The sequence below is a fragment of the Misgurnus anguillicaudatus genome, chromosome 14 (genome assembly GCF_027580225.2).
Source record: "Misgurnus anguillicaudatus chromosome 14, ASM2758022v2, whole genome shotgun sequence".
NCBI classification, from domain to species: Eukaryota; Metazoa; Chordata; class Actinopteri; order Cypriniformes; family Cobitidae; genus Misgurnus; species Misgurnus anguillicaudatus.
In genome coordinates, this window is record NC_073350.2 from 7,176,381 (window position 1) to 7,202,491 (window position 26,111).

The following is a 26,111-nucleotide window of genomic DNA, read 5'->3' on the forward strand; positions in this document are numbered from 1 at the left end:
ATGTTTTTTTACATAAACCTCTAACAGGAAAAGATGGGTGATGAAGTGAAACTAAAGGGTTATAAAAAAAACAGACTGATGCGCTTTACATAATATTAAGCCTTAATACAACATAAATGTATTATATAACGTGCATCTGCACAAAATGCAAGACTTAAACTAAGTTATGTACTGGACAGAAAGTTTAACTCCTGTTGTGGATGCGCATCATCAGCATGCTTTTAAACACGTCCAGTCAAAGCACAAGCTTCATAATATTAAGCAGCTTTAAGTCTTTTGCTATCATTTTAGCGATTAACCATAGCTGTGTCATGTCGTACTCTCACCTGTTCTCAGTCAAGATATAATGCTCGTATGGCTCTCTTGGTAGGCTATCTCTTGACATTTGATGTTTAAGTATGAGATGATAACCCATTGAACTTGTGATGACGACTGTATTTTCGTTTTATCAAAAGTGAATCCGAAAACCACGGCATCCTTTTTAACTATAGTGCCTCGACTCGAGGTGTGTCAGGCTTAACAGCGTTGCGCGGATCGTCCGGTTCCCGTGGCGCGGGCTTCACAGCATTGGGCGGATCGGCCGGTTGCCGCGCGCGGGCTTCAAAGCGTTGCGCGAATCGGCCGGTTGCAGCGGCGCCGGTGCGCGGACTTATCTATTTGTTTTTGAATCGTACATGTTAAATTACTGATGTCATATGATACGCCGGTCTATACCGCTCAACGCGACACGCACCCAGTCTTTACTACCACAGGCGCTCGTAACACTAACCAGACATCCACATGCGTCATAAGAACCACAGAAAATAAATAAATAAATAAACCCACAAGCGAGCTACCTGCAATTAAAGGTATAGCGGAGGATTTTCTTCTTCCGGGTGGATCATCAAGACTATTGGTCCTCCAAGTTGTCAATCAGCAGTGTTGCACAATTGCATTTTATAAAAAAGTGGAGAAGGCGGTTCTTTTCTAAAATTCGAGAAAATCTTCCGCTACACCTTTAAGAGACGAGCTACCAGTAGCTCGCGAGCGACGTGTTGGAGACCCCTGATGTAAACAGATATGCCGAGAATGAATTAGATACACAGGAAGGTTTTTAATTAATCTGAACACTGTGCAGAGTAGACTATGTATCAGACAGTAGACAAGCAGTGTTTCCCCTAGGTTTACATCTTTGGGGGGGGGGTGGTTGGTTGGGTATGTATATACAGGGGTTATTTGGGGGTTTGGTTGGGTATGTATATACAGGGGTTACATTGTGATATGTTATGTGGGATCCCTGTGGGGAGGGGTACTTCGAGGTGTAACATGTTTAATCCTGATGACAGCAAAGCCACTGGTGTGTTTCAATGACATTCTGGACTTCTGATCTGTGTCAGAGGTTGACCCAAAATATTTTAAAAAGAGCGTCTTAAATGATGCAAGTCTATGAGTTTGACACCCTATATCCATTTGTTGCACATGTCATTATGCACAATTGATCAAACTTTGAAGGAAGTTAAAAGAATCAAGCTCCTTGACTAATTCTAGGCATAAGATGCTACCCCAAAAGACTTAATTATCAAGAAAAGGTACAACACACAGTACTGTATCAACAACATGTCTTAGAAATTAGCCATAGAGATTCCCTATGCTGGTCAGCAGATAGTAAAACAGTCACTATAGGTTTGATTTGTGTAATCAAAATACATTATTTTACTAAACTATACAATGAGTTATATCCAGTGTTATCCAGTTAACATACTGTAATTAGATGAACGACATACATACTTTAGTCTTCTATTAAGTTCTCTCAACGTGGGCACCATTCTTACCTCTCTCTCTCTCTCTTCTCTCTCTCTCTCTCTCTCTCTCTCTCTCTCTTTCTCTCTCTCCTCTACAATGTCAAAAGATCCTGCGTGCGCGTTCTTGAAGCTGCTCTGATTTTTTCGCTTGAGCTGCATATTTTCAACTTGCGCGAAAACGTGTTTAAAGGGAAAAGCGCGTGTTTTCGCGGCAATTGCGCCGCCCGATTCTCGTCATTTGCAAATTCAGAAATATGACAGCATACAATGTTACTGTTACACAGAGTAACTACGAAACACGTGCGCGGCGCGGGCATATATAGCATGAGAGAGGGAGAGAATGCGCGCGTGTGTGTGGGAAAGTCAATATAAACTCGATCAGTCGTCTTCTCTGTTAGTAACATCCATGACTGTTGATGTTTACGCAGAAAAATAAAGTATACGGAGGCGGACTTTCAAAACACCGTCACCAGTTATGGGAGAGAGAGGCGCGCGCTGCACAGAGAGAGAGAGCATGCGCAGTAAATTAAGCCCAACAGTAAAATATAAATGTGCGCACTCAATTGGATAATTGTAAGTAAACGCGCAAACACTGACAGAATCGTGCCATCGTGGAAAAAAGATAAATAACATATTACTTGAGGGCTGTTTAGTTTGTTTATTAAAATAACAAATTGTTCTCTGGCACTTCAAAGAAAATCAAATCAAATTTACTTGACCTTCAAGGGGGGCGGGTCAAGCCGTAAGGAGAGCGGGGCGCCCCCCTTATATAATGGTAGGGGAAACACTGACAAGTATTTTTTGTTTTGCTTGAAAAGCCCACCAGTGCCTCCTTTATATTACATCCTGAAATGGGATGCTTTCCATCAACTATGGTGTGGCAGTTACTTTATTATCAACAATATATTTGTGGTTTCATCATCTAAAGAAACAAAACACCTTTTTCTTGAAACATAAACCCAATGTTTGGTTCGTTCATCATGTCTGCCTCTATAGGTGTTGAGTATTTATTGTAATTCTGTGTGGTGATGTTTGCAGTTGGTCTCTGTCGGGCTCAGAGCAGTTTGCCCTGCGTTACGCTGATGGTCAACAGCTTTATATTACTGAACAGGTAAACGGCTTACATACATCATAAACACATAGGTGCATGTTTACTGTTTAGCTTAAGTATTTGACTTTCTGTATGCTTGCAAAGGCTAAACTCAACATATGTCAGAACATACAATTCAAATGGCTTGACACATGTGCAGTGCATTGCACGCTGATAACATTCGCTGATCAAAGCCCTGTTGATGCAACAAGAACACTGAAAAGCAACTACTAAACAAATATACAATATTAATAAATATAAGTTTTATATGTCTGTAGTGTCTGCTTTTTTAGTCCTGTACATCAACTTTATAAAATAATTGATTTGTTCAAACCGTTTCAGTCAAATTGGTTTACTCTTTCCCCGCCAACATTTTTGAGAAAAGTTGCCAGCCAGCGGCAGCATTTTTCATGATTTTCATAAAAAGTTTAATGCTTTCCAGAAAATGTTCTTCTTAAGATATATAACCTAGGGCCTAAGGCGATACTTCCGGGTTTTATAAGTTGTGGATAATAGTGGTATTGCGGAAAGCCAGAAATACTCATCATTGGCAGAGAAGCGTTTTCAACATCAAAGTTAAAGCAACACCAAAGAGTTTTTTTTACCTTAAAATAACGTTTCCAAAGTTTCAGTCGTTCATCCACTCGAAACAGGGTGACGGCTCTTTCACATTCGCTTTGCAGCCCTCTATCGGCCAAAACCGCACTAAAGAAGTTTCCAACCGTCGGGTCGCGGTCCTGTAGTTCGAGTGAAAACTACAAAAACTTGCTTTACGGCAGACCTACAATCCAATCAGTGCCGGCATTGCTGCAGAATTTACGACAGTGGTAATGGACAATTACGCTTCTAACCTGTAGGGGGAGCAAAGAGCAAAAACTCTGTAGTGTTGCTTTAATTATTCAGTGGCGGGGAAAGAGTTAACGGCTCATATGAATAAGTTGCAGTCATGTGTTATAAACTGATCCATAGGTTCACAACCCTTGCTTAAATGTGGTTTATTATATTGTATTCACATAGTACTCACTTTAGAATACCATAGTAATACTATGGTTTTACATGGCCCAACACACAAATATCATTGGATATAATGATCTCTATGGGTCTCTAGTGGTATTGTGTTGGTTTATGTGTAGTGTAATGTTATCTAGTGCAGGTTCATGCAGGATTCCTAGTCCCTCATCTTATACACTTGATTCAACTCATCAGCAAAAAAGCAAAGCAAAACAAAATAATAATAATAATAATAATAATAATAAACATGTTAGTGCTATTTCAAAAAATTAAAGTGAACTTATAAATACAGTTGGCTAATTGTTAACTCATTATTATGAGATCTTATGTTTCTTTTTTTTTGAGAACATAAAGTTTTTTGCACTAATTTTAATTTTGTTTTCATTTCCAGAGCCGTGGTGATATAAAAAATGGGACCATACTTCGATTAGCCATCTCACCTGTAAGTCTGATAACTTGAAACTGATAACTTCTTAACATTAACTTTTTAGTAAACATAATATAAACGTAATTTAGTGCTCATTGTCTGCACCTGTTGTTTGTAAGTTTAATCACCTTAATCGTCATCACCCGTGTTTCTTAGTATACTGCCTTGGTTTCAGTCTTTGTCCGATCTCCATTGATGTTATGCTGCGTGCGTGTGTGTGTGTGTGTGTGTGTGTGTGTGTGTGTGTGTGTGTGTGTGTGATTAGGCATTGTATTTATTAAAGTTCTAAGTTTATTGTATCCATCATCCTCCTCGTCTCTCTACATCATCCCATAGTGGACCCCTGCCTCCTGGTTTAGCTTTTGAAAAACACTGAAATATTTAGTTTTAGTTCACATCTGTAAGTTATTAAGTTATAAAGAAAATTGAGGATGTTTTTGATAAACAGCTGTTGAAGAGCGAACACTAAAGCAAAAGATTTCAGTTTTTACACTAATTAAACCCTGATTTATATTTATCATCTGAGAAAAGTCAAAGATATACCGTAACATGTTGCCATTACTGTAATCCTAATTTTCCCATTATAATACATTATAATATAACATTTTCATGTAACCAAATAGATTGATAAAATTACATCAGTGTACCAGTATCTTCATAAGTTATCTTGAGACTGGTATGCCACCTCTCTACACCGTTCACTTCTCCCTGGGATTTATTAATGACGTTATTTGAGGATGTGGCCATAATTTTTCTGGAATTTAAGCCAAGATTTGAATAAATGGAAGTTTACCGAGACGTCATTGTTATAGTAACGTCACGCTGACCAAAAGTCATTTGATGACATCATCAGAACTTGCTCTGTTTGCTGGGACACAATCCTGTCTTTCTTCAGTCTTAGCATGCTGTGTTTCATCTCAGTCATAATGTAGTCCGACTTTATTTACAGATCAGTGAGAAATTATAATTATTTAGAGTTGATGGACTTAATGTCAACTAAATACACAACAGAAATGATGACAGAGAAATAGTCTGATTATTAAATGAATCTTCACTCGCACACTTCCACACATCTCTGTCTTTTACTTTTTTGTTTAGTTTGGTCAGTAAACTCAGTTCTCTTGAACATTTCCACTTTTTTTCATTTCGTAGGTTTTCAGACAATGCAGAAAATGTAAAAATAGTGTCGAGACCACTTCTCCAATAAGTGTTTGTAAAGTGTAATGTTTTGTGCTTTAGATGCGCGCCGCTCGACAGCTGCTGGAGAGAATCCAGTCTCATGGGATCGATGCCCGTCTGGAGGCTTTGAAGGAGCTCGCTAAACTCTCAGCTGACCCAACGTTTGCTGCTGAATTCATTAACATGGAAGGCTTGGGAACGCTGGCACGTCTGGTTGAGAGTGGCACACAGTAAATAAATATAATCAGAAATAATGACCTTCTTTATGAGATTATCTACTCGTTACACTTGTTCCGATTGCTGTCGCACAAGCTTTACAGAGCCAAATATTTTGTGTGTGTAGTTTTGGAGAGATGTTGGCGTTCACTCTCACAGCATTTCTAGAGCTGATGGATCACGGCATTGTTTCCTGGGACCTCATATCTGTTTCCTTCATTAAACAGGTAAGTTATACATTCATATAAGTCTTCATAATCTCTAAAACTTAACAAATCAGGGATCCAGTGATCCTAGGGTGGCCATTCGTGCCAGTTCCGCTGGACACGTCCCGAACATGTTTTCGGGTTCATTCTCCGGAAGTCGCGTTGCTCGACTGCATACGTAATCGAGGTTCTCACATTTCAGTTAAAATACATTAGAAATTTAAGATTTATTTCTTTTAAGACATACAATCATTGTAGTTTAATTCTTACCTTGAAATGTAACGGTTGCTTTTCTGAAATTAAACCCGAAATATTAAGCCTTGATGACGTATGCGGTTGACCAACGCGACTTCCGGAGAACGAACCCAAAAACATGTTCGGGACGTTTCCGGCGGAACTGGCACAAATGGCCACCCTAAGTGATCCAGAAGACCCAGTAAGGAAGTGAATGTGGGCATCCATGCATTTGTTTACATACTGTAAGACTCCGGCTAGGTCCTTCTATACTGCAGTTACATGCAGTTTCAGTTTTCGCAATTGAATGCTTCCATATATAATAATGTACACACAGATTGTGTGCTGCCACTTACAGAAACTTCTTAAAAACCTCTTAAAATGGTGACTGAACCTAGGCCATCTAGGTTACACCCAAGGTTCCCCGATGTTTCCCAGAGCGGGCGGTTTTCATTGAACAAAAGTTTCTGATCAAACCTAATCATTTCTTACACTTAAATGCTAATGAATCTGATGAGGTTTTTAATAAAGATGATCAAAGGTGTGATTAAGGGTTCTGTTGTGTATCGTAGATTACGGGTTATGTGAACCAGCCCATGGTGGATGTGTCCATTCTGCAGCGCTCGCTGGCCATCCTGGAGAGCATGGTGTTAAACAGTCATAGTCTGTACCAGCGTGTGGCTCAGGAGATCACTGTGGGACAGCTCATCTCTCACCTGCAAGTGTGAGCGCATACACGCACACATACACACATGCACACGCTTTCACTAGAGCACATGCATTCTTGCACGCACACAAGCATGCATGACAACTGAAGCTCTGCAGAGGAACTCAACATGGATCTGGACCGCAGGTTTGACTTAAATGTTGACTTTTTCATAAGAATTTAACCCCAAATGTTGAACCTATAACTGGTTCTTATACGGACGACTTGAATCTGATCTATCATCAGGAGCTCATTATAAAGGATATAATAATTTGTCTTAAATGATAAGTTCAGTTCAGTTAATAGGTCAAGGAATTTTGTGAACTTGACAGATTATTTATCATCCAATTATAGTTGTGATTGTTGGTCTGCTTATGTCATAGTTTCATCACAGCACCATTGTTCATTTTGCACTTTAGTTTTAGTCATATTTTAGTCATATGCATTGGCTTACTTTCTCTAGTTTAGTCGACAAAATGAAAACAATTAGTTAACTTAAAATGTAACAGGTTTAGTTAAACTGTAATTAAGTTAAGCGTAAGTGACTGTACAATATGGTTGCTTGAAAGTTGGCTATAGTAATTTTTAAACATACGTGATAATAAATTGCAAAAGAATATTGAATATCTTGAAAAATGACATAATAGCAGAAAATTGATTTGTCACAACATGCTAAAAAAAATTTGATATAACTAAAATCAGTGTCAAATTTACAGGGATACTTCTTATTACATCAATTATAAAATTAAGTAGTCATTGTAATAGCGCCATATACAAAAATATACAGTAAGTAGAAAGACCCCCCAGATTAGAGATGCCAAATTATGCATTTTCCCATATTCGATGATCATTTAAATTAACGATCAATCAATCGAATAATCGTTAACAGTAATAGTGCAATAAGCCATTACAGCAGTGGCATATAGCCAATGACATAAAAGTGTGCATAAAAACGCCAGCTTCCTTACGCGAATTAAAAAGATTTTATTTTGTCTAAATAATATGCTAGTGGGATTGTAAAATGAGTCAATGTAGATGATAAAAATCATCAATTTAATCTCGTAACGAAATATAATGACTAATAGACACAGTAAACTCCGCCTCATAACGGGCACTCCGCACAGTCGCATGCATCCATGACAAAATAAAAGTTTCATTATCATCAAGTGTTATTTTTCTAGTTGTTCAGCTCGCTTTCTGAGTCGTGGATACACCGCTTGTTGTAATTATATCCAAGAAGCACACGAAAGGGCACTTTTCCCGTCATTACCTCAGCTTTAGACCTGCGGCGTACTTTCAGCAAAGATGCTTATGTTATGAAGACTTCAACCTTCCATTAGAAAACCCGCAACAGTGTTTAGCGTGTAGCGCCTCAGCCAGTCATGATGATGATCAATGATATACTATATGTTGTGGGCGTTCAGAGTGTAACGACAGTCAGTTACAGTTTACATTTAACAGTTTCTTGCCAGAATTTAAGTTTTTCATTTTAATCTGTTTATTAAAAACGGCTTCTGGACGACTTCCCTGTGTAAAGCAGCGTTAGCAGCGTAGCCATGCTAATCTTGCAGGCTTCCCTGAAGAGGGTCTTTGCTTTCAGGATCCAACTGTGTTTAGATTTTCGGCATCGGACCCTTTCAGATCCACTGCGGATGCCATTTCATTGCGTTAGCAGCCAGCCTCGTCTCAAATGAGGTTAAAAAGCCCAAGTGTGTGTTTGGCATTGAGCATCATTGTGATCATGGCTAGTTTAACTTCTTCGCGCTTGGTTAGTTTTTTCACCAGCTGTGTATGTGCTTTGCGCAGGCGCCGGACACATGTGCTTGCTTTTTCGACAATCGTTAAGTTTTATCGATTTAATTCTTATCGACAATTAATCGAAGATCGATTAATTGTTAACATCCCTACCCCAGATATATAGAAATAATTGAATCTCTTGTAAACTCTGTGTAGAGATTTTTTTCATTTTCTCACACAAAGTGTGCAGGACTTTGTTGTTTTATAATAAGCATTATTTTTTTAGCATTTTGGGGCATTTAGTGGCCTTTAACATGCTTTAATATGCAGCCTCACAAAAGCGTAAAATCACAAGGCCAAGACGGAGGTTTATTGCAAAACACAATGCTGTTATTATTTTAGTCAAAGCTGTGAGTGATAAGCACACGAGACGGCAGAACGTTGCTATGGTTATTTCTGTGTCAATCATCACATTTTCGGGAGTGAGTCTTGTTCCGTACAGACATGAAACGAACATTTAGGGGATTCACTCCCGCATTTTAATGCGGTTGTCACTCCCGAAAGTTTGCAGTGTGTACGAGACCAAAAGGTAGCTGCTCGCTGTTGAGTGTACAACTTTACTTGGATGTTGATCCAAGAGGGTGGCACGTGCACACGCTGCGGCTTCTCTCTCTCTCTCTCTCTCATGAGAGATCTGTTTTCCTCTTTTCCATCTTGTGAGTCGCAGTGTTATTGTATGTTTTCATCACAGCACGTCCACTTTAAGCATACGTACAGTCGTGAGTTTTTGAGGTCGACAGAACCACAGTTTTAGAGCTTAACTTCACGTCTGCATACCACTTTTGAGGGATTTTAGTGCCCAATCAATCTACATACAGCTTAACAAAGTCTGTCCTCGATCGGCCAAATGGCCAAGTGGGAATTGTGGACACAATCTCATGACAAGTGAATAAATGTTTTATAGGATAAAAATGTGTGTTTGCTAAATTGCTTAATAATCTAGATCAGGGGTCTTCAATGTTTTTCGAGGCAGGAGCCCCTTAGATAAGAGAGGCATGGAGCAGGGACCCCCTAATAGTACATTTGTAAAAGAGAGATATTTATGTAATCTCTAAGGTATAAGAAGCTGCTTTATTATATTATGCACAATGCAAAACGGAGTAAAGCATATTGTCACAAAGCCATACTATGTTCAGACAGTACATTAGCACTATTATACATGCTGTTGTTCTACATGCATAATTGTTTTTGTATTTTTTGTTAATGTAGATTTCATTTAATTATTTTAGGTATTTGCAGTGTAATACATTTTCATTTTACTGTGAAACATTTTACAGTTTCACATTTTACTGTGAAACTGTGGGCACATTTTCCTGAACCTGAGCTTTCAGTTTATGAAAATGATGTCAGTGCAGACGTACAGTAATTTCATCCAGTATCTGGTCATCAGGTGATTTTTTTAAGTTGAGTGCTTTGCAAACGCTTCTTTTTGCTACTCTGTGTGTTTCTGCAGGTGATGAACCAACCCAGTCTCACCCCATGTCGTCAATATTTGACGACACTTGACCATTCGTCAATATGTGACGCGGAGGGTATACCTTTCGCGTCATTTTTTGACGAACTGGGGACTTCAATACTATTACGTCCGTTGCATTCTCTTCTCCTATTTTCTTACCATTTTCGCGTCGGTTTAGGGTTAGATTTACATAATGACATCCCTACCCAAACCTAACTCTAACCCCAACGCCAGGTGACAACTGTTTAATTTCGCGTACACTGTTTAATTTCGCGTACACTGTTTAATTTTGCGTAATCTAACCCTAAACCGACGCGAAAATGTTAAGAAAATAGGAGAAGAGAATGCAATGGACGTAATAGTATTGAAGTCCCCAGTTCGTCAAAAAATGACGCGAAAGGTATACCCTCAGCGTCACATATTGATGAATGGTCAAGTGTCGTCAAATATTGACGACATGGGGTGAGACTGTGTTAGATGAACACACACAGACTGATATTTTATAATGCTGAGGTCTTCTCGTGGATCATTATTGTTATGAGTTTATGTTACGTGAGTTTATTTTCTGAAGGAAAACAACATGCAATGAGTCAGCAGCATCTTTAGTGCAACATGTTTGACAACAACGCTATTAGTCCAGATTTCAATCTGACCATGAATGTTGCACCATCAGTACCACAGCGTGCGTTTCATTGTCACGGTCCTGTCGGACATCCGTGCTAGATGTTGGTCTGAGTGCATCTGACAGGACCGTGGCAGTATCATGTTCGGTGTGGGGACATGTGGGATCACATTCTGTGTGTGGCTTCCACATGTTCCCGGTGTCTTGTTGCTGTCGTGATCTTGCCAGACCTTAGTATAGGTTCAGGTCTATGTTCTGTGGGCAAGGTCAGGGCAACAGTGTGTGTACGTGGGAACACGTGTGTTCACATCATATCTGTGTGACACGTGTTCCCAGTGTTTTGTGGCTGTCATGGTCTTGCCTGATCTTGGTTATTATCCAGAGGGCAGGACCAGGGCAGCATTGTTTTATGTGGGAATACGTGTTGTTTCACATCATGTATGTGTAACACGTGTTCCCAGTGTCTTGTCACTTTTACCCTACTCCCTTATGTAATCATGTCTTAAGTGATTAATTATGTTCACCTGTTCCCCATTGATGTGCTGTCTATTTAATGCCCTTGTGTTCTCTGTGTGGTGTGCGTGCGTTGTTTGTAGATGCTGTGTTTATGTTCACCAGTGCTTATCCGAGTTCTTCTCGTGTTCTGTTTTACTTTGTGTTCCAGCACAGTGTTTTTGTTCCCTTCCGTTTTACCCCCTTGTGGGTGTTTCAGTTTATTTGTAAATAAATCTTAGTTATTTTATACATCCTTTGCGTTTGGGTTCTTCTATTATTTTTCCCCACTATCCGGTTTATACCAACCGTGACAGAACGCACGCACCAAACTGAACCCAGCAGGGATGTTTGCTGGCAGTCGCCTGGCGATACGGGGAAGGAGATCCCGCCCCGCATATGAGTCGGGTTACGAGTGTTATGACCCACTCGTATGCGGGCCCGAAGGTAATGCCAGGCGGCGACCGATCGGATCGGTTGGATCCCGCCAGACTCAGTCCATTATGAGGGACATGATGACCGGAGCTGTCAGGATGGGGAGATCGACTCCCATCTTCCCGGTGCTGGATACTACTCCCGGGGCCAGTCTCGGATCGGCACTCCCTGTGTCGAAAGGGAGGAGGAGAAGGACGAAGAGGGCCTCGGAACCGGCGCAGTCGGAGACTCGTTATTCGCCGACACACCCGGAGACACGTCGCCCGCCGGTGCAGCCGGAGACACGTCGCCCGCCGGCGCAGCCGGGGACACGTCGCCCGCCGGCGCAGCCGGGGACACGTCGCCCGCCGGCGCAGCCGGGGACACGTCGCCCGCCGGCGCAGCCGGGGACACGTCGCCCGCCGGCGCAGCCGGGGACACGTCGCCCGCCGGCGCAGCTGGGGACACGTCGCAGCCGGAGACACGTCGCCAGCCGGCGCAGCCGGAGACACGTCGCCAGCCGGCGCAGCCGGAGACACGTCACCAGCCGGCGCAGCCGGAGACCCGTCACCAGCCGGCGCAGCCGGAGACCCGTCACCAGCCGGCGCAGCCGGAGACCCGTCACCAGCCGGCGCAGCCGGAGACCCGTCACCAGCCGGCGCAGCCGGAGACCCGTCACCAGCCGGCGCAGCCGGAGACCCGTCACCAGCCGGCGCAGCCGGAGACCCGTCACCAGCCGGCGCAGCCGGAGACCCGTCACCAGCCGGCGCAGCCGGAGACCCGTCACCAGCCGTCGCAGCCGGAGACACGTCACCAGCCGGCGCAGCCGGGGACACGTCATCCGCCGGCGCAGCCGGGGACACGTCATCAGTCGGCTTTTCAGCCGCGGGACTTTAATAATCATGTCCCCCATGGACATTTTGTTCCCCCTGTTTTTTCCCCACCTCCCCTTCATCATGTATTGTTTTTGTTACATCACCCCAATCCGTTTGTTACCTATGTTTGTTTACCCTTGTTGTTTGTGGTATTGTTGTCGTGGTTGTCTTCTGTTGTGAAGTCTATCGTTCCTCGTGTTTAATGTTTTTGTTTGTTTTTGTTTGTGACGTCTTGTATCCGTCTTTTAAGTGGGGGGTACTGTCACGGTCCTGTCGGACATCCGTGCTAGATGTTGGTCTGAGTGCATCTGACAGGACCGTGGCAGTATCATGTTCGGTGTGGGGACATGTGGGATCACATTCTGTGTGTGGCTTCCACATGTTCCCGGTGTCTTGTTGCTGTCGTGATCTTGCCAGACCTTAGTATAGGTTCAGGTCTATGTTCTGTGGGCAAGGTCAGGGCAACAGTGTGTGTACGTGGGAACACGTGTGTTCACATCATATCTGTGTGACACGTGTTCCCAGTGTTTTGTGGCTGTCATGGTCTTGCCTGATCTTGGTTATTATCCAGAGGGCAGGACCAGGGCAGCATTGTTTTATGTGGGAATACGTGTTGTTTCACATCATGTATGTGTAACACGTGTTCCCAGTGTCTTGTCACTTTTACCCTACTCCCTTATGTAATCATGTCTTAAGTGATTAATTATGTTCACCTGTTCCCCATTGATGTGCTGTCTATTTAATGCCCTTGTGTTCTCTGTGTGGTGTGCGTGCGTTGTTTGTAGATGCTGTGTTTATGTTCACCAGTGCTTATCCGAGTTCTTCTCGTGTTCTGTTTTACTTTGTGTTCCAGCACAGTGTTTTTGTTCCCTTCCGTTTTACCCCCTTGTGGGTGTTTCAGTTTATTTGTAAATAAATCTTAGTTATTTTATACATCCTTTGCGTTTGGGTTCTTCTATTATTTTTCCCCACTATCCGGTTTATACCAACCGTGACATTCATTGGTTTTAAATGCGAGTCATAGTTTTGTCACAGTTTATAATGCAGATGCGGTGTGGTGTCATTTGCCTGTCAAATCAGCGCTTTAGCAATAACAAATCTGAACAGCTTTAAACAACCGTCCAAGTTTAAAAATATAGATGTGAACACAGACAGAAAAAGAATTTCCCTAAGGGGACAATAAAATATATACTACTACTACAAAACATGGAAGTGTGTGTGTGTGTGTCTGTGTTTACTACTTACTGGGATGGGTTAAATGCAGAAGATAAAATTGAGTAGGCTATGGGCTACCGCACTTGACTTTCACTTAAATCGTCTGACCTTACTACCCCACAAAAACATCATTTCTGATTGGATCTTTTCCCAAATCATCCCTCACTAATATTTTTTTCTTGTTTTCCTTAGTTTTTATCATCATAAATTAGTTTGAATTTAGTAATGGTCCTGATTTTGTCCTTGAAAAATAGCATTACAAATACAATGTCAAAACATTGACACAGGTCGTAGTAGGTGCTCTTCACGTTTTATAGCAGAATGTGATGGACATGGCTTTCCTAACTGAAGTGAGACCACACTGTTAAATTAACTTCATTAATTAATGATTATTAATTTTGAGATGAAGAGGCACAAAATTATTTGTTGCAGTTTAAATGTGTACCTCTTGTGTTTTGAAGTTGACAGGGTTCCCATGGGTCCTTGAAAGTTTGTGAATCTGGGGGGGGAATTCAAGAAAATTTACATGCATAGGTAAAGGTCATTAAAAAGTGCTTGAATCTATTTTATGCAAGAAGTTTTCTGGAAAAAATCCATATTATTCCCTGTGTAGTGTAGGATAATATCATAAAAATTCTAGACTTTTTAAGCACACTTGCTAAACTGTTCACTTGAAATGTCATTAAGACTCACCATTGGTTGAATTTGATATACACCTTCAGACGCACTTACCCCTGGAGGCGCCCCAAGTGTCACCAAAGTGACGCAGCGCAAGTTCCCTCGAAAGGGAACTGTAACAATGTAACCTTGCTGTCACTTGAAATGTGTCCCCACATTTAGTCCTTGGATTTGAGGGTATTGGACCTGAAAAGTCCTTGAAAGGCCTTTGAATTTGAAGTTAACTAAGGTGTGGGAACCCTGAGTTGAGTTCCTCTGCTGTTCTGCACAGTGCTAAGTTAAACACTTTCACTTGACAAGAACGAGATACCGCTAACCATGTCTGTACGATTATTTCTGCAGGTCTAACCAAGAGATTCAAACATATGCCATCGCTCTGATCAATGCCCTGTTCCTCAAGACACCAGAGGACAGACGACAGGTACCAACACATCTCTGTTAACCCTGGACACAGGTGTTAGCTCCTGATCTTTCACTTCTATCTGTGAATCTGTATCTTAAACAGCTGTATTGTTTTTCCTAGTATCTGAGTTTCCCAGTATATTTTGTGTTTGCTTTAACTGAGCTGCTGAATCCCTCGGCTGTGTGTTTGTGATTATGTGTGTGTGTGTGTTTATTGCAGGAAATGGCAAGTACACTGGCACAGAAACACCTGCGTGCCATCATACTCAATGTAAGTCTATCTCAGAAATATTTCTTAAATAAGAGATTGGAAGCAAAATCCAAAAATACCTTTATTGCTCAGGATTCGTATTTACAAAACATCTCAAGGCTGAAAGTAGCTCCTAACTTGCTGATTTAAAAATAATGAGTGTGTCAGTCCTGATTTTATACAGTTTTTTGGTGCTAAAACTAGCTCTTAAATCTGTGAAAGTTAGGGGTAACTCCTAAAGCCGGAGGTATACTAGAGACGTACTCGTGGCTCCGCATGATGCCATTTTCATCATCAGTAGGGTCTGGACCGTCCGTGTACGACAGCGTATGTGCGAGAAAATATTAAGACAGGACACTCCACTACAAACAGTAACACAAAGGCAATAGACAGCATTTGCAAACACACTATCGGTTTTCCATTTTTTAAGCAAAAAGAATAGAAAAATCAAATACTATGGGAGTGGAAGGTACAAATAAAACTGAAAAATATGTTGTGGAAGGGAGAGGAGTAGATGAAGTCATGAAAGAAAGAAACATATGGATGGCAAAGAACTAAAAAGAAGTGAAAAGACAGAAATCCATCATGAAGTGAGTGAAAGGATTAAAGAAGAGGGTTATGAGAGAAAGATATGTGTGCCTTTCAAATATGTTTTACATTAATATAAACTAGGCAAACATATTTTATTTATATATACCATTATGTTTAACCGTGCTCATCATGGTAACAGTCAGTGTTTTTAGATATTGGTAAGATGTATGTATTAACTTAGTATTAAGACAAAGGGTGCTACAGTAGAGATGCTAAAGGTAGCTGCTTGGGTACTTATACATTTGTTGTTGCGGGTTTTTTTATCTTATAAAAATTTGAGGTCCAGTGTATACACCGAATATAGAAAATACAGTATATAATTTCTTGTATCCACGACAACCATGCAAGGATGCTTACTTCATTGCCACCCCTCGTAGTTCTCATGCCACCCCCTTGCCACCCCATCAATAATTTTCTAGATCCGCCCCTGCATACATCTTAGAGGAACTCACATGAATGATAAATATCACGGCACTAGTTAGGAAGGCACAGAAGAGGCTATACTTCCTACGGATGTTATGGAAAATAAACCTTACACAACAGCTCTACCGCTGCTTCATTGAGAGTATCCTCACATATGGCATGTTGGTGTGGTATGGCAATAGCTCGGTAGGTTATTAGATGGCTATTCAAAGAGTTATTAAAACAGATCATCCCATAGCAATAACTGCGTGCCCTGGGCGATATTTTCTCCTCTTGTTGTCTACAGAAAACACACAAGATTCTAGATGACTTTTATCATCCAGCACATAATCTATTTGAACTATTGCCATCTGGCAAACAATACAGGTCCATTAAAACATGTACTACAAGAATAGTTTTTATCCAAAAAAGCAATAACCATCTTGAACACTGAACTAAAACTGAAACTGAACTGAAAACACATTCTTGGCTATTTTGGATATTGAACTGAAAGTACATTCTTAACATTAAAAAAGAAATCTGAACGATTTCAAAGTGGCTGGTTGCATAAACATAGCCAAGACGTTAAGACTAAGAGCAATTAGTTAGGGCTAATCAGTCTTATTATTTGGATTTAAATTAGACCAATCTATCTTTCTATGTAACATACTTCAAACAGTTATGATCAGTCTTGAAGAAAAAAATTCATGACTAACTTTAAAGTTTTATGCAACTGGCCACAGATCTCACAGAAATTTCAGAACCAACTTAACTTTTGACAAAACTAATGGTGTGTTAGTTCTTGCATGAGACATTATATGAAGGTATTTGTACGTAAATACGTAAGTTGATATTCTTTCTTCATTACTCCTCTTTCATGTCATGTTTGTGAGTGTCTTGTTTTAGCTATAAAAGCACACAATATTCGGTTAAAGTTTGCACGCTGTCATTGGCTATTGTAGCTGTCATGTCAGTGACAGCCCAATCAAAATGCAGTTGTGAAAGATAGTTCTGGAAGGTTATTATACCAACTATACAGACTGTTAATAAAACATTTTATATGAACAGTTCTACATCTAAACAGATAAGGTAAATTCACATGACTTTTTGATGCACATATCTTCTTGTCGGATAGGACATTTATCCGACTCACTTGAGCGCATACGTTCCCAAGCGCATTTTTAGAATTTATGTGCAGTTTGGTGTTTCCATCCAATGCTTTTGATATTTCAAAATGCACATAAATATAGGTGTATGGAGACATAGTGCTTGCAATGTGTGTTTTTACAGAGGAGATATGTTTGTGTTTTTAAAATGTGTCCAGCACATCATCCGCGGGAATCGACCAGTAAAAGCTGAGATGGCACATCAACTCTACGTGCTGCAGGTTTTAACCTTTAATCTTCTGGAGGAGCGCATGATGACCAAAATGGATCCTAATGACCAGGCACAGTCAATTTCTTTTATTTGTAGAGTTGAAACGAATGATAAGGTGAAACCAAATCCTACATATACTGTATGAATCACAAAACACATCTTTAAAACAGGACATATTTTGAGTTTAATTCAAGGTTATTCAGGACAAACAATTAAGTAGTAATTCTAGCTGAGACAAAAGTAAAAAAATAAGCAGATTTAAATAAAATCAATCAATCAAAGTCATCTTCAATTCTTAAACAGAAAAGAGCATTTTGGTTAGATTTGTGGTGTTGTATCAATACACTTGTGTCCCATTCACATCACTATATAATGACTTCATTTAGCAGTTTATGACAGTATCCATTAATCAATGTTCTAGTTAATTAATAGTTAATTAGTATTGTAATAGTATAGTAATACAGTCTGAAGTATTGCAATAATGTGATTTTTATAGTAGGCTTAAATTTAGGCTATAATATGTAAATTCACGTACTGTTGAACAGTTTTTCTGCTATTCATCATTCCCAAATTGGGGCTTTAACTTCCACAATTACAACCTTAAGGCCTTTTTACACTGGTCGTGAATGTTCAATGCAAATGTTCGGCACAATCATAGACTGTAAAAAAATATGGACGACACGCCTCTATAGACTTCCATTGTAAAAAAAACGAAGCAAAGATTAAGTGCATGCATTGATAAAAGATAGGCATGTATTAATTTGTCTTAGTTGAGGTAAGAACATTGTAAAATATTGAAAAGTTTTTCTTCAATGGTAAGTTGCTAACTAGTTTGTGAAATACATATCTTACTGTAAAGAGAACGCTGGACTCTGAGTTTTTCTGCCATGTCTGAACAAGAGACCTCTTGTGAGGTGAAAGAGTTAACTGGTGTTACTATAGTTACCCCGTAGTAAACAGTGGAGCGCTCTGTTGGACAGACTAACTAATGACACCATGTATAAGCACTTATCTGCATTATGTGTTCGGTAGAAAAAAAATGTCAGTGGCAAATCTGCTTGAGCGTATTCATTGGCTAAAATGCATGCACAGGTTACTTTACTTTCTGGACGAGTGTGCACCTGAGTCTGAGGTCACTTGCCCCGAAGCCACTGCCATTAAACAAAATGGCAACATGTTGGCGCTTAAGCACAGAAAACTGACAGCAGTAAATTCACAGAAGAAGATTAATGAGCTGCACTGAACACCATAGTATGTTAGGGGAGTGAAGCGACAAGACTGACCTCTCTGCACTCATAATCACTACACTTTAGCCACGCTCAGGGTTTACCATTTTCGACTTTCCTCACTTACTTCTTATGCTGCGTTTACAACAACCGCGTTTCGGGTGTCAAAATCGCGTCTACCACATCTAGCTTGCAGCTTGAACAGTTTGAATGCATTCGCGCATCTAGAGCGAAGTAGACACGCAGAAAAAGCAAGCATTTCACGCGCGTCAGATGCAAAATCTGCTGCTTGTGGGAGGGGCAAGTGCTATGTGGTTGTCTGTTTGCAAGATGACTGGTGTTGATTGTGCATTTGTCGAGAGAGTTACCGGTTTGTATTTGGTAACCTTACTATAGGGGGAAAATAAATGACGCGGGTCGATAAACGTCACGTGACTCAAAAGTGAAATGTGTATTTCAACTTACCAGGTTGCCCAAAGTCCTCACCGACTCTCTTCCAAGCGAGGTCCTTTTTATTCCTGTCTCTAGAGAAATAAGAACTTGTGTCGTATAGCTCCGGGTGACTGCTCACGGACAATATCAAGCGTTCCTCCATGTTGAATGAGTGACTCCGGGCGGGGCTGCCGCCACAGCAGCAAGCAGGCTCCTGATTGGTTAACGTGGCGAGAAATTCCGCCAAAGTTTAAATTTTTCAACTCGGGCATCAGCCGGCAACTCGCGTCAAACACAAAATGCACAAAAAACCATTCACGCGTACCGCGGCAGGCACTCAATTCGTGGCATTCGTGCGAACTAGACGCGCGAATGAGGCAAAAACGCGTCTTCGGCGCCGCGCCATGGACATTGCACCGGAAAATTAACTTCAGAGGAATACCACAAATGAATCATGCTAAGTTCTTTAATGTCTCCAAGCCACAACACACCGCAGAGACAGGCATAACAGGTGGAATACATTATGACCAAATGAGTACTTCTTTGCTGCTTTTAACATCTACATTGAACAGCACTAGACTGCCCCCTATAGGAATATTTACTTGCCGCAGCTCCTACAATCTCACATTATAACATACCCTTCCCCTTAAGTTTACAATAATTCCTCCCCATAATAACCAATTTAAATTATTCCCAACTACACAACCCAGTAAGCATATTACCACATAATAGTTAATTACCTATTTACAAAAAATACAACAGTAAGACAACCAGAATTTACAATAGCTATCAATTACTGTTATGTATAACCATAATATTAACCATTATATTTGGTACAGTTACCCAAATAAAGATAGGTTCCATAGTTAAAAAAAATCAGTTACTTCAGTTCAGTTCAGTTCATAGTCCTTCAAATAGGCAGGCAAATTTCTAGTCCTCTGTGATTGAAACACGGTTTACTGTTAACTTGTAGTCACCACAAAGTCTCACTGTGTTATCTGGCTTTAAAACAGGTACCACTGGCGCAGCCCATTCAGAGTGTTTCACTGGCTCTATGATGTTTTCACGTAAGAGCCGCTCTAATTCAGCTTCCACTTTTGCCTTCATTGCATATGGAACGGGTCTGGCTTTAAAAAATCTTGGTACAGCTTCATTGTCAACGTAAATCTTTGCTGGTGGACCTTTTAATTCACCTAGTTCCTCTTTGAACACTTTTGCATATTGATCCAGTACTTTACACAAGGCTGAGTTGTCTCCTGCTTGGATTGTATGTATAGTCTCCCATCTCATGCCCAATTCTTTAATCCATCCTCTTCCCAAAAGATTTGGTCCTGTTCCTGGTACTGCCACTACTGGTATTTTCTTCACATGTGTTTGGTGTTTAACTTCCACTTTTGCACATCCTAGTACTGTTAAAGCTTGGCCAGTATAGCGTTTTCAATTTCACCATGCTGGGTTCCAATTGCGGAATTTGATCTTTAACCTACAACTTGAAAAAATTTGACTGATTCATTACAGTCACTCCACAGCCTGTATCTACTTCAAACTCTGTCTCTGAACCATTAATGTTTAACACAGTCATAACAGGAGGTACTTTTTTGATCTCTATCTCCTCCAAATTGTGAATTGTAAAAACCTCTTCTTCATCAGATGCACTGTTTTCATCTCTAGTGACATAATGTGTTCTCTGGTCTCCCCTGGACATTACCATCTTCTCCTTACCACCTGTGATTTACTTTCTTCTTGTGAACTTTTAGAACGACATACTCTTCTTATGTGTCCTTGTTTACCACATTTGTGACATTTTTCAGAAGCAAACTTGCATTCATTTGCTAGGTGTTGTAAACTTCCACATCTATAACATGATCTCACAAGACCTTCTCCTTGTTTTAATGAAACTTTATTCATTCTCATAGCTACAGACATTTCTAAGCGTTGGGCTTGCAAATCCTTTACATCTTTATTTGCTGTCTCCATAGCTTGAGCTATCTTTAATGCTTTTTCAAAAGTTAAATCCGCTTCTGACAATAGTCTGCGTTGGATACGATCCTCATTTATGCCACATACCAGTCTATCACGAAGCATTTCAGTTAATTTGTCTCCTTAATTACAGTCATGTGCTAATTTCCTCAGCACTGCCACATAATCCAACACAGTTTCTCCTTCTTCTATCCTCGTCGCCAGAAAATGTAATAACTTGAGAGGAATAACACAAATGAATCATGCTAAGTTCTTTCATGTCTCCAAGCCACAACACACCGCAGAGACAGGCATAACAGGTGGAATATATTATGACCAAATGAGTACTTCTTTGCTGCTTTTAACATCTACATTGAACAGCACTAGACTGCCCCCTATAGGAATATTTACTTGCAGCAGCTCATACAATCTCAGATTATAACAGTGTGTAATCCCAGCTAACGAAGCCATAGTACACAGAAAAAAAGGAGGACAAAAATGAAGGTTTTGAAACGTTTGGTATTGTGAGACTTCTTCTAGTGACTCCTATTTTTTCCTCCAGCAAATAAAAAATAACATGGCTTGGCAAACAATATTTTTGAATAATATGTTCCTCTGGCATTCCAAATAAACTGTTACGTGTTAAAACAATCCTCTGCCTTGTATCACACGCTCTCTGTTCTATGTGATGCCTCTTTTTTAGCAATAATTGCAGCCATTTCAAGCGCAAAGTAATTTAAGACATGCTTTTTCCGGCGTTAAATAATGGTAAACATTAGTAAATCACGTTGTGTGAATCATTTAAATACTCTTCTCCCCAAAATTGTACGTTTGAAAGGGAAATGTAATAAGGACGCAAAAGTAACTAGACCACACCTTTTCAGCGCTATTTATCCACTGTGCGTCTTTAGTAAATCCAGACATCATTATTTAATGGCTAAATAAGGGTTTACACTGGCACAATTTGTTAGTAATCTGGCCCTTTATGTTTAAAGTTAAGTTCAAACTTGAAAAATTGATCTTTATTCAAATGAAGTTTAAGAAAGATTTAAGGAAAGTTTGCATGATTTAACAAACTACAAACAGTATTTTTAAAATAATTTATGACAAATAAATGGCGCATTGTTTTTTGGCAATTGATTTGGCCTTTATTATACTTGTATGAAGTGTAAAACAAGAAGGGCATAGCTGCATGAACATCACGGTTGTTGCGATTGCTTGTCATCCTTTGCTGTTGGCTTGTCAGTAAAACGCGATTGCAGTTACCATAGTGTTAATATTTTAATGTATCCTCAGGCACAGAGAGATTTCATCTTTGAACTACGGAGAATTGCATTTGATGGAGACACTGATCCCAGCGGGACAGAAAAGAGGAAAGCCATCTATACAAAAGACTACAAGATGCTGGGCTTCACTGTAAGTGATGTTTGCTGTCTTAGATGTCTAGAGAAAGGTAATATTCAGTAGTAAATGTAATGTAAAGTGTAAGATTGTGTACTAGTAATATTTGATGTGCTATTAAAGAGATGTTATGTGAGGGATGTAATGTATTGATGCGTAATGCTCTGTACACAGAATCCTGTGAATCCTGCCATGGATTTTACTCAGACTCCTCCAGGAATGCTGGCCTTGGACAACATGCTGTACCTTGCCAAAATACACCAGGACATATATATCAGAGTAAGAACAATAAATCAATTCCTATAGTATATATATCATTTTTTCAAATCCGTCGAAATTGATCTGTAGCGCTTTTAACAACACTTATCATTCAGTGCATGTTTCTACATTACAATTAACACTCAGTTATTATAGTTTCTGCGGTGGCGTGCCGTGACTTCTCTTCCGGGGAGGCAGGAATGCAAAATATGTGTTTAGCGTGTTGTGTGTCATGTCAAAACACATTATGGGGGAAAACAGAAAAGCAAATAGAGAATAATAAGTGTAGCCGCTTTACTTTTTTTTAATCAAAAGGTAATCTGCATTTGATCTGGTTTTACTGTAACATGAGGTTATGAGATGTGAATGCTGGGTTAAAGAGATGTGTTAAAAGTGGGATAATGTGTCTGAGCCCTAAACAGTGTCATGAAGTCTGTTTCCAAATTTAAGTGCTACACATGAGAAAACTTATCTTCCTTGGGATTAGACTGGTCTATTATAGTATTTATACCCAAACAAGTGCTTTGATTTTACTGCAAACTAAAGATAATTCAAATTAATAAAACATTTGTTAAAACGAATATTGACATCATAATCAATTACAGTTTGGCAGTTAATATAAACATCAATTATATGAAGAGTTTGGTTCCAAAACGCAATAAATCCATTTTGAGAAATTTGGGTAAAAATGTGTTTTATTTGTTACTGTTACTGTTACAAACTTTCACATAGCATCTTTAGGTCATAATAATAACATTAAAAATTAAAATCCATAATCTGATTTTCAAAGATTTTTTATAAAAACTGATTACTCTTGTCGGCAAAATGCAATAAATCCATGATTTTTTTTTTCAAAATTCTATAAATCTATTGAATCAATATATAAGTGTGCATTGTTATATTCAAGCATATCATCGCTACCCGATGAAACTCACTTATGTCCAAAACGGTTACTTTTCAGGAAGTGAAAAAAAACACCGTATTTCAAAAGCAGTTGAATGTAGCGTTGTCATACTTGGTTCAGCATCTTTACATGTAACCATATTCTTGCCAGTGTAATGATATAATCCACATTTGACCAAAATTGAGTTTAAATGGACATACTTGCATATTTTACAGTGACGGTGGTCGATACCCGTTCTTCCGATCATTAATTAGAATGGCCAAGTCGCATTTCATATTGATAGATGAATACGCTCAGTTTATTAAATAGCCTACGTCTTAGTTTATTAAATACGCTTGGTTTATTTCATATTAATTATACATTTATTAAATGTCTCTTGCAAACTATGAAGGGACAATGAATCAATACACTGACATGGTAATGCTAGACAGATATTTGGTTTGCACAGTCCTCTACCGTAATTTTGTCACTCCTAGATGTACGTCTGGCGTCAGGAGGAAACGTTTACCCCGATGAAGGAAAGTCATTGTCTCACCAGGCTATGTTTATTCGGCTATCCAGTGCTGAGCTTCGATGAAACTTCACGAGACCGGCGAGATGCTTCCACAGGGTGGGAGATACGCGGCGTGATTGACAGCTTTGACACCAAATCGATATACGTGAAAATCAGATGATATGATTTCACAACTTTTCATTGGCCATTTAGATATGCAAAGCATACTGTATACAGAAATGAACCTGGATATTCAATCCGTCGAAAAATCTCAAAATCGGAAAAATGGACATACGTGGTTTTCATCTGACAGCGACAATATCCTCCTCTTTTGGTTTCCTGTTTGCCTTCCCCTGTTACTGTAAGAAAACCAGAAACAATTTCGAGTGCACATTTACAATCAAGATGTGTACAGATTGTGCTTGTGTTTTACAGAATCGTTCTAGAAAACAGCAGTCGTGAAGACAAACACGAATGCCCATTTGGTCGCTGTGCCATTGAGTTGACGCGGATGCTTTGCGATATTCTACAGGTCGGAGAACTGCGTAAGTGTTTTGTAGGTCATAGAGAATTCATTTGACTTTGAACTTTCCTCTGCCACAGTAATGCATTTGTCAAGAAAGTTGTATACTGTATGACTCATTAGAAATGAGATCTAACCTTCTACTTTAAATGCTGTTTTGTTTTCAATGACATCTAACTGCCTTTTCAAAAACGTGCCTGCATGGTCCCCAAAGCAAATGAAGGATGTAACGACTACCATCCGATGTTTTTTACTCATGAGCGTGCTTGGGAAGAATTCTTCTGCATCTGCATGCAGCTGCTCAACAAGACATGGAAAGAGATGAGAGCCACTGCTGAGGATTTTAACAAGGTTTGTGTCTGCATGTGTTTGTGTATGTGTGTGTGTGTGTAAACTGTATAGTGTGTGTATGATTTACAGAGTAACATTGTGTGCAGGTGATGACAGTTGTAAGAGAGCAGATCACCAGATCTTTGGCAATGAAGCCGTTGTCATTGGAGCAGCTACGAGTCAAACTGCGCAGCCTAAACTATGCTGAGATCCTTCGTTTGCGTCAGTCGGAGAGAATGAGCCAGGATGATTTCCAGTCTCCACCCATAATGTGTGTTTCTCCAGCTCATAATTATTATTTCACAATCATTAATGTTGAATTGAGATTTCTGCTTACATTGTTTGTGTGCGTTGGATTTCAGTGAGCTTCGAGAGAGAATCCAACCCGAGATTTTGGAACTCATCAAACAGCAGCGACTGAATCGCTTGTGTGAGGGCAGCTGCTTCCGTAAGCTCAGCAACAGACGGAGACAAGGTGATTTTACCTTATATAAGCCATTGTTGATGAAGATCTTCAGTAACACATTTTGAGGAGTCTAACGTTTCTTGCTTCGTGTCCTTCACAGAGAAGTTTTGGTTCTGCCGTCTGTCATTAAATCACAAGGTCCTACACTACGGAGATCTGGATGAGTCTCCACAGGGTGAAGTTCCTTTCGAAATGCTTATGGATAAAAGTGAGCACACTTGTGTGAAATATAAAGTCAATTAAACATAATCCATATTTATTTGCACAATAACTTATTTTAATCCTCTCACAGTCGCTGTGTCTGACATTAAAGCAGTACTGACAGGGAAAGATTGTCCTCACATGAAGGAGAAAAGTGCACTCAAACAGAACAAGGTAAAACTCAAACATTTGCAAAATTTGCAAAATCCTTACATCTTACGGCGCACCCACACGGGGCGCCAGCGTCAACGCTTCCCATTCACTTTTAATGGGTGACGTCATGCGTTGCCGAACTGAATTGTGGATCCGTCGGCGCCGCGTCAGTCCCGTTGCTCGCGGCAAAAGTTGAACATTTCTCAACTTTTCAAGCGGCAACGCGTGCGTCATCCAATCAGATCGCCTTATGCAAATTACCTAGACAGAGCCAGCCAATTACGTTTATGGAAGAACGGAGCATGTGTAGCGGATACTGTGATTGGCTGTTGGCCACGCTTCAG

The 26,111-nt window shown here is 40.0% G+C and overlaps 1 protein-coding gene across 2 annotated transcripts in view; it reads left to right on the forward strand.

Moving 5' to 3' along the window:
• Positions 1-26,111, forward strand: part of elmo2 (engulfment and cell motility 2) — a 52,533-nt gene that overhangs the window by 17,386 nt on the left and 9,036 nt on the right. Inside the window, exons 4-19 of one of the 2 annotated variants that reach the window (XM_073875799.1) lie at positions 2,820-2,892; positions 4,274-4,324; positions 5,549-5,718; positions 5,832-5,931; positions 6,717-6,868; positions 14,742-14,820; positions 15,022-15,072; positions 17,369-17,491; positions 22,335-22,454; positions 22,614-22,714; positions 24,527-24,639; positions 24,832-24,968; positions 25,055-25,218; positions 25,310-25,422; positions 25,514-25,621; positions 25,706-25,788. In XM_073875799.1, the coding sequence (XP_073731900.1) occupies positions 2,820-2,892; positions 4,274-4,324; positions 5,549-5,718; positions 5,832-5,931; positions 6,717-6,868; positions 14,742-14,820; positions 15,022-15,072; positions 17,369-17,491; positions 22,335-22,454; positions 22,614-22,714; positions 24,527-24,639; positions 24,832-24,968; positions 25,055-25,218; positions 25,310-25,422; positions 25,514-25,621; positions 25,706-25,788 (1,738 nt within the window). The remainder of the gene's footprint in view (positions 1-2,819; positions 2,893-4,273; positions 4,325-5,548; positions 5,719-5,831; positions 5,932-6,716; positions 6,869-14,741; positions 14,821-15,021; positions 15,073-17,368; positions 17,492-22,334; positions 22,455-22,613; positions 22,715-24,526; positions 24,640-24,831; positions 24,969-25,054; positions 25,219-25,309; positions 25,423-25,513; positions 25,622-25,705; positions 25,789-26,111) is intronic. The other variant, XM_073875800.1, reaches the window with a different exon arrangement.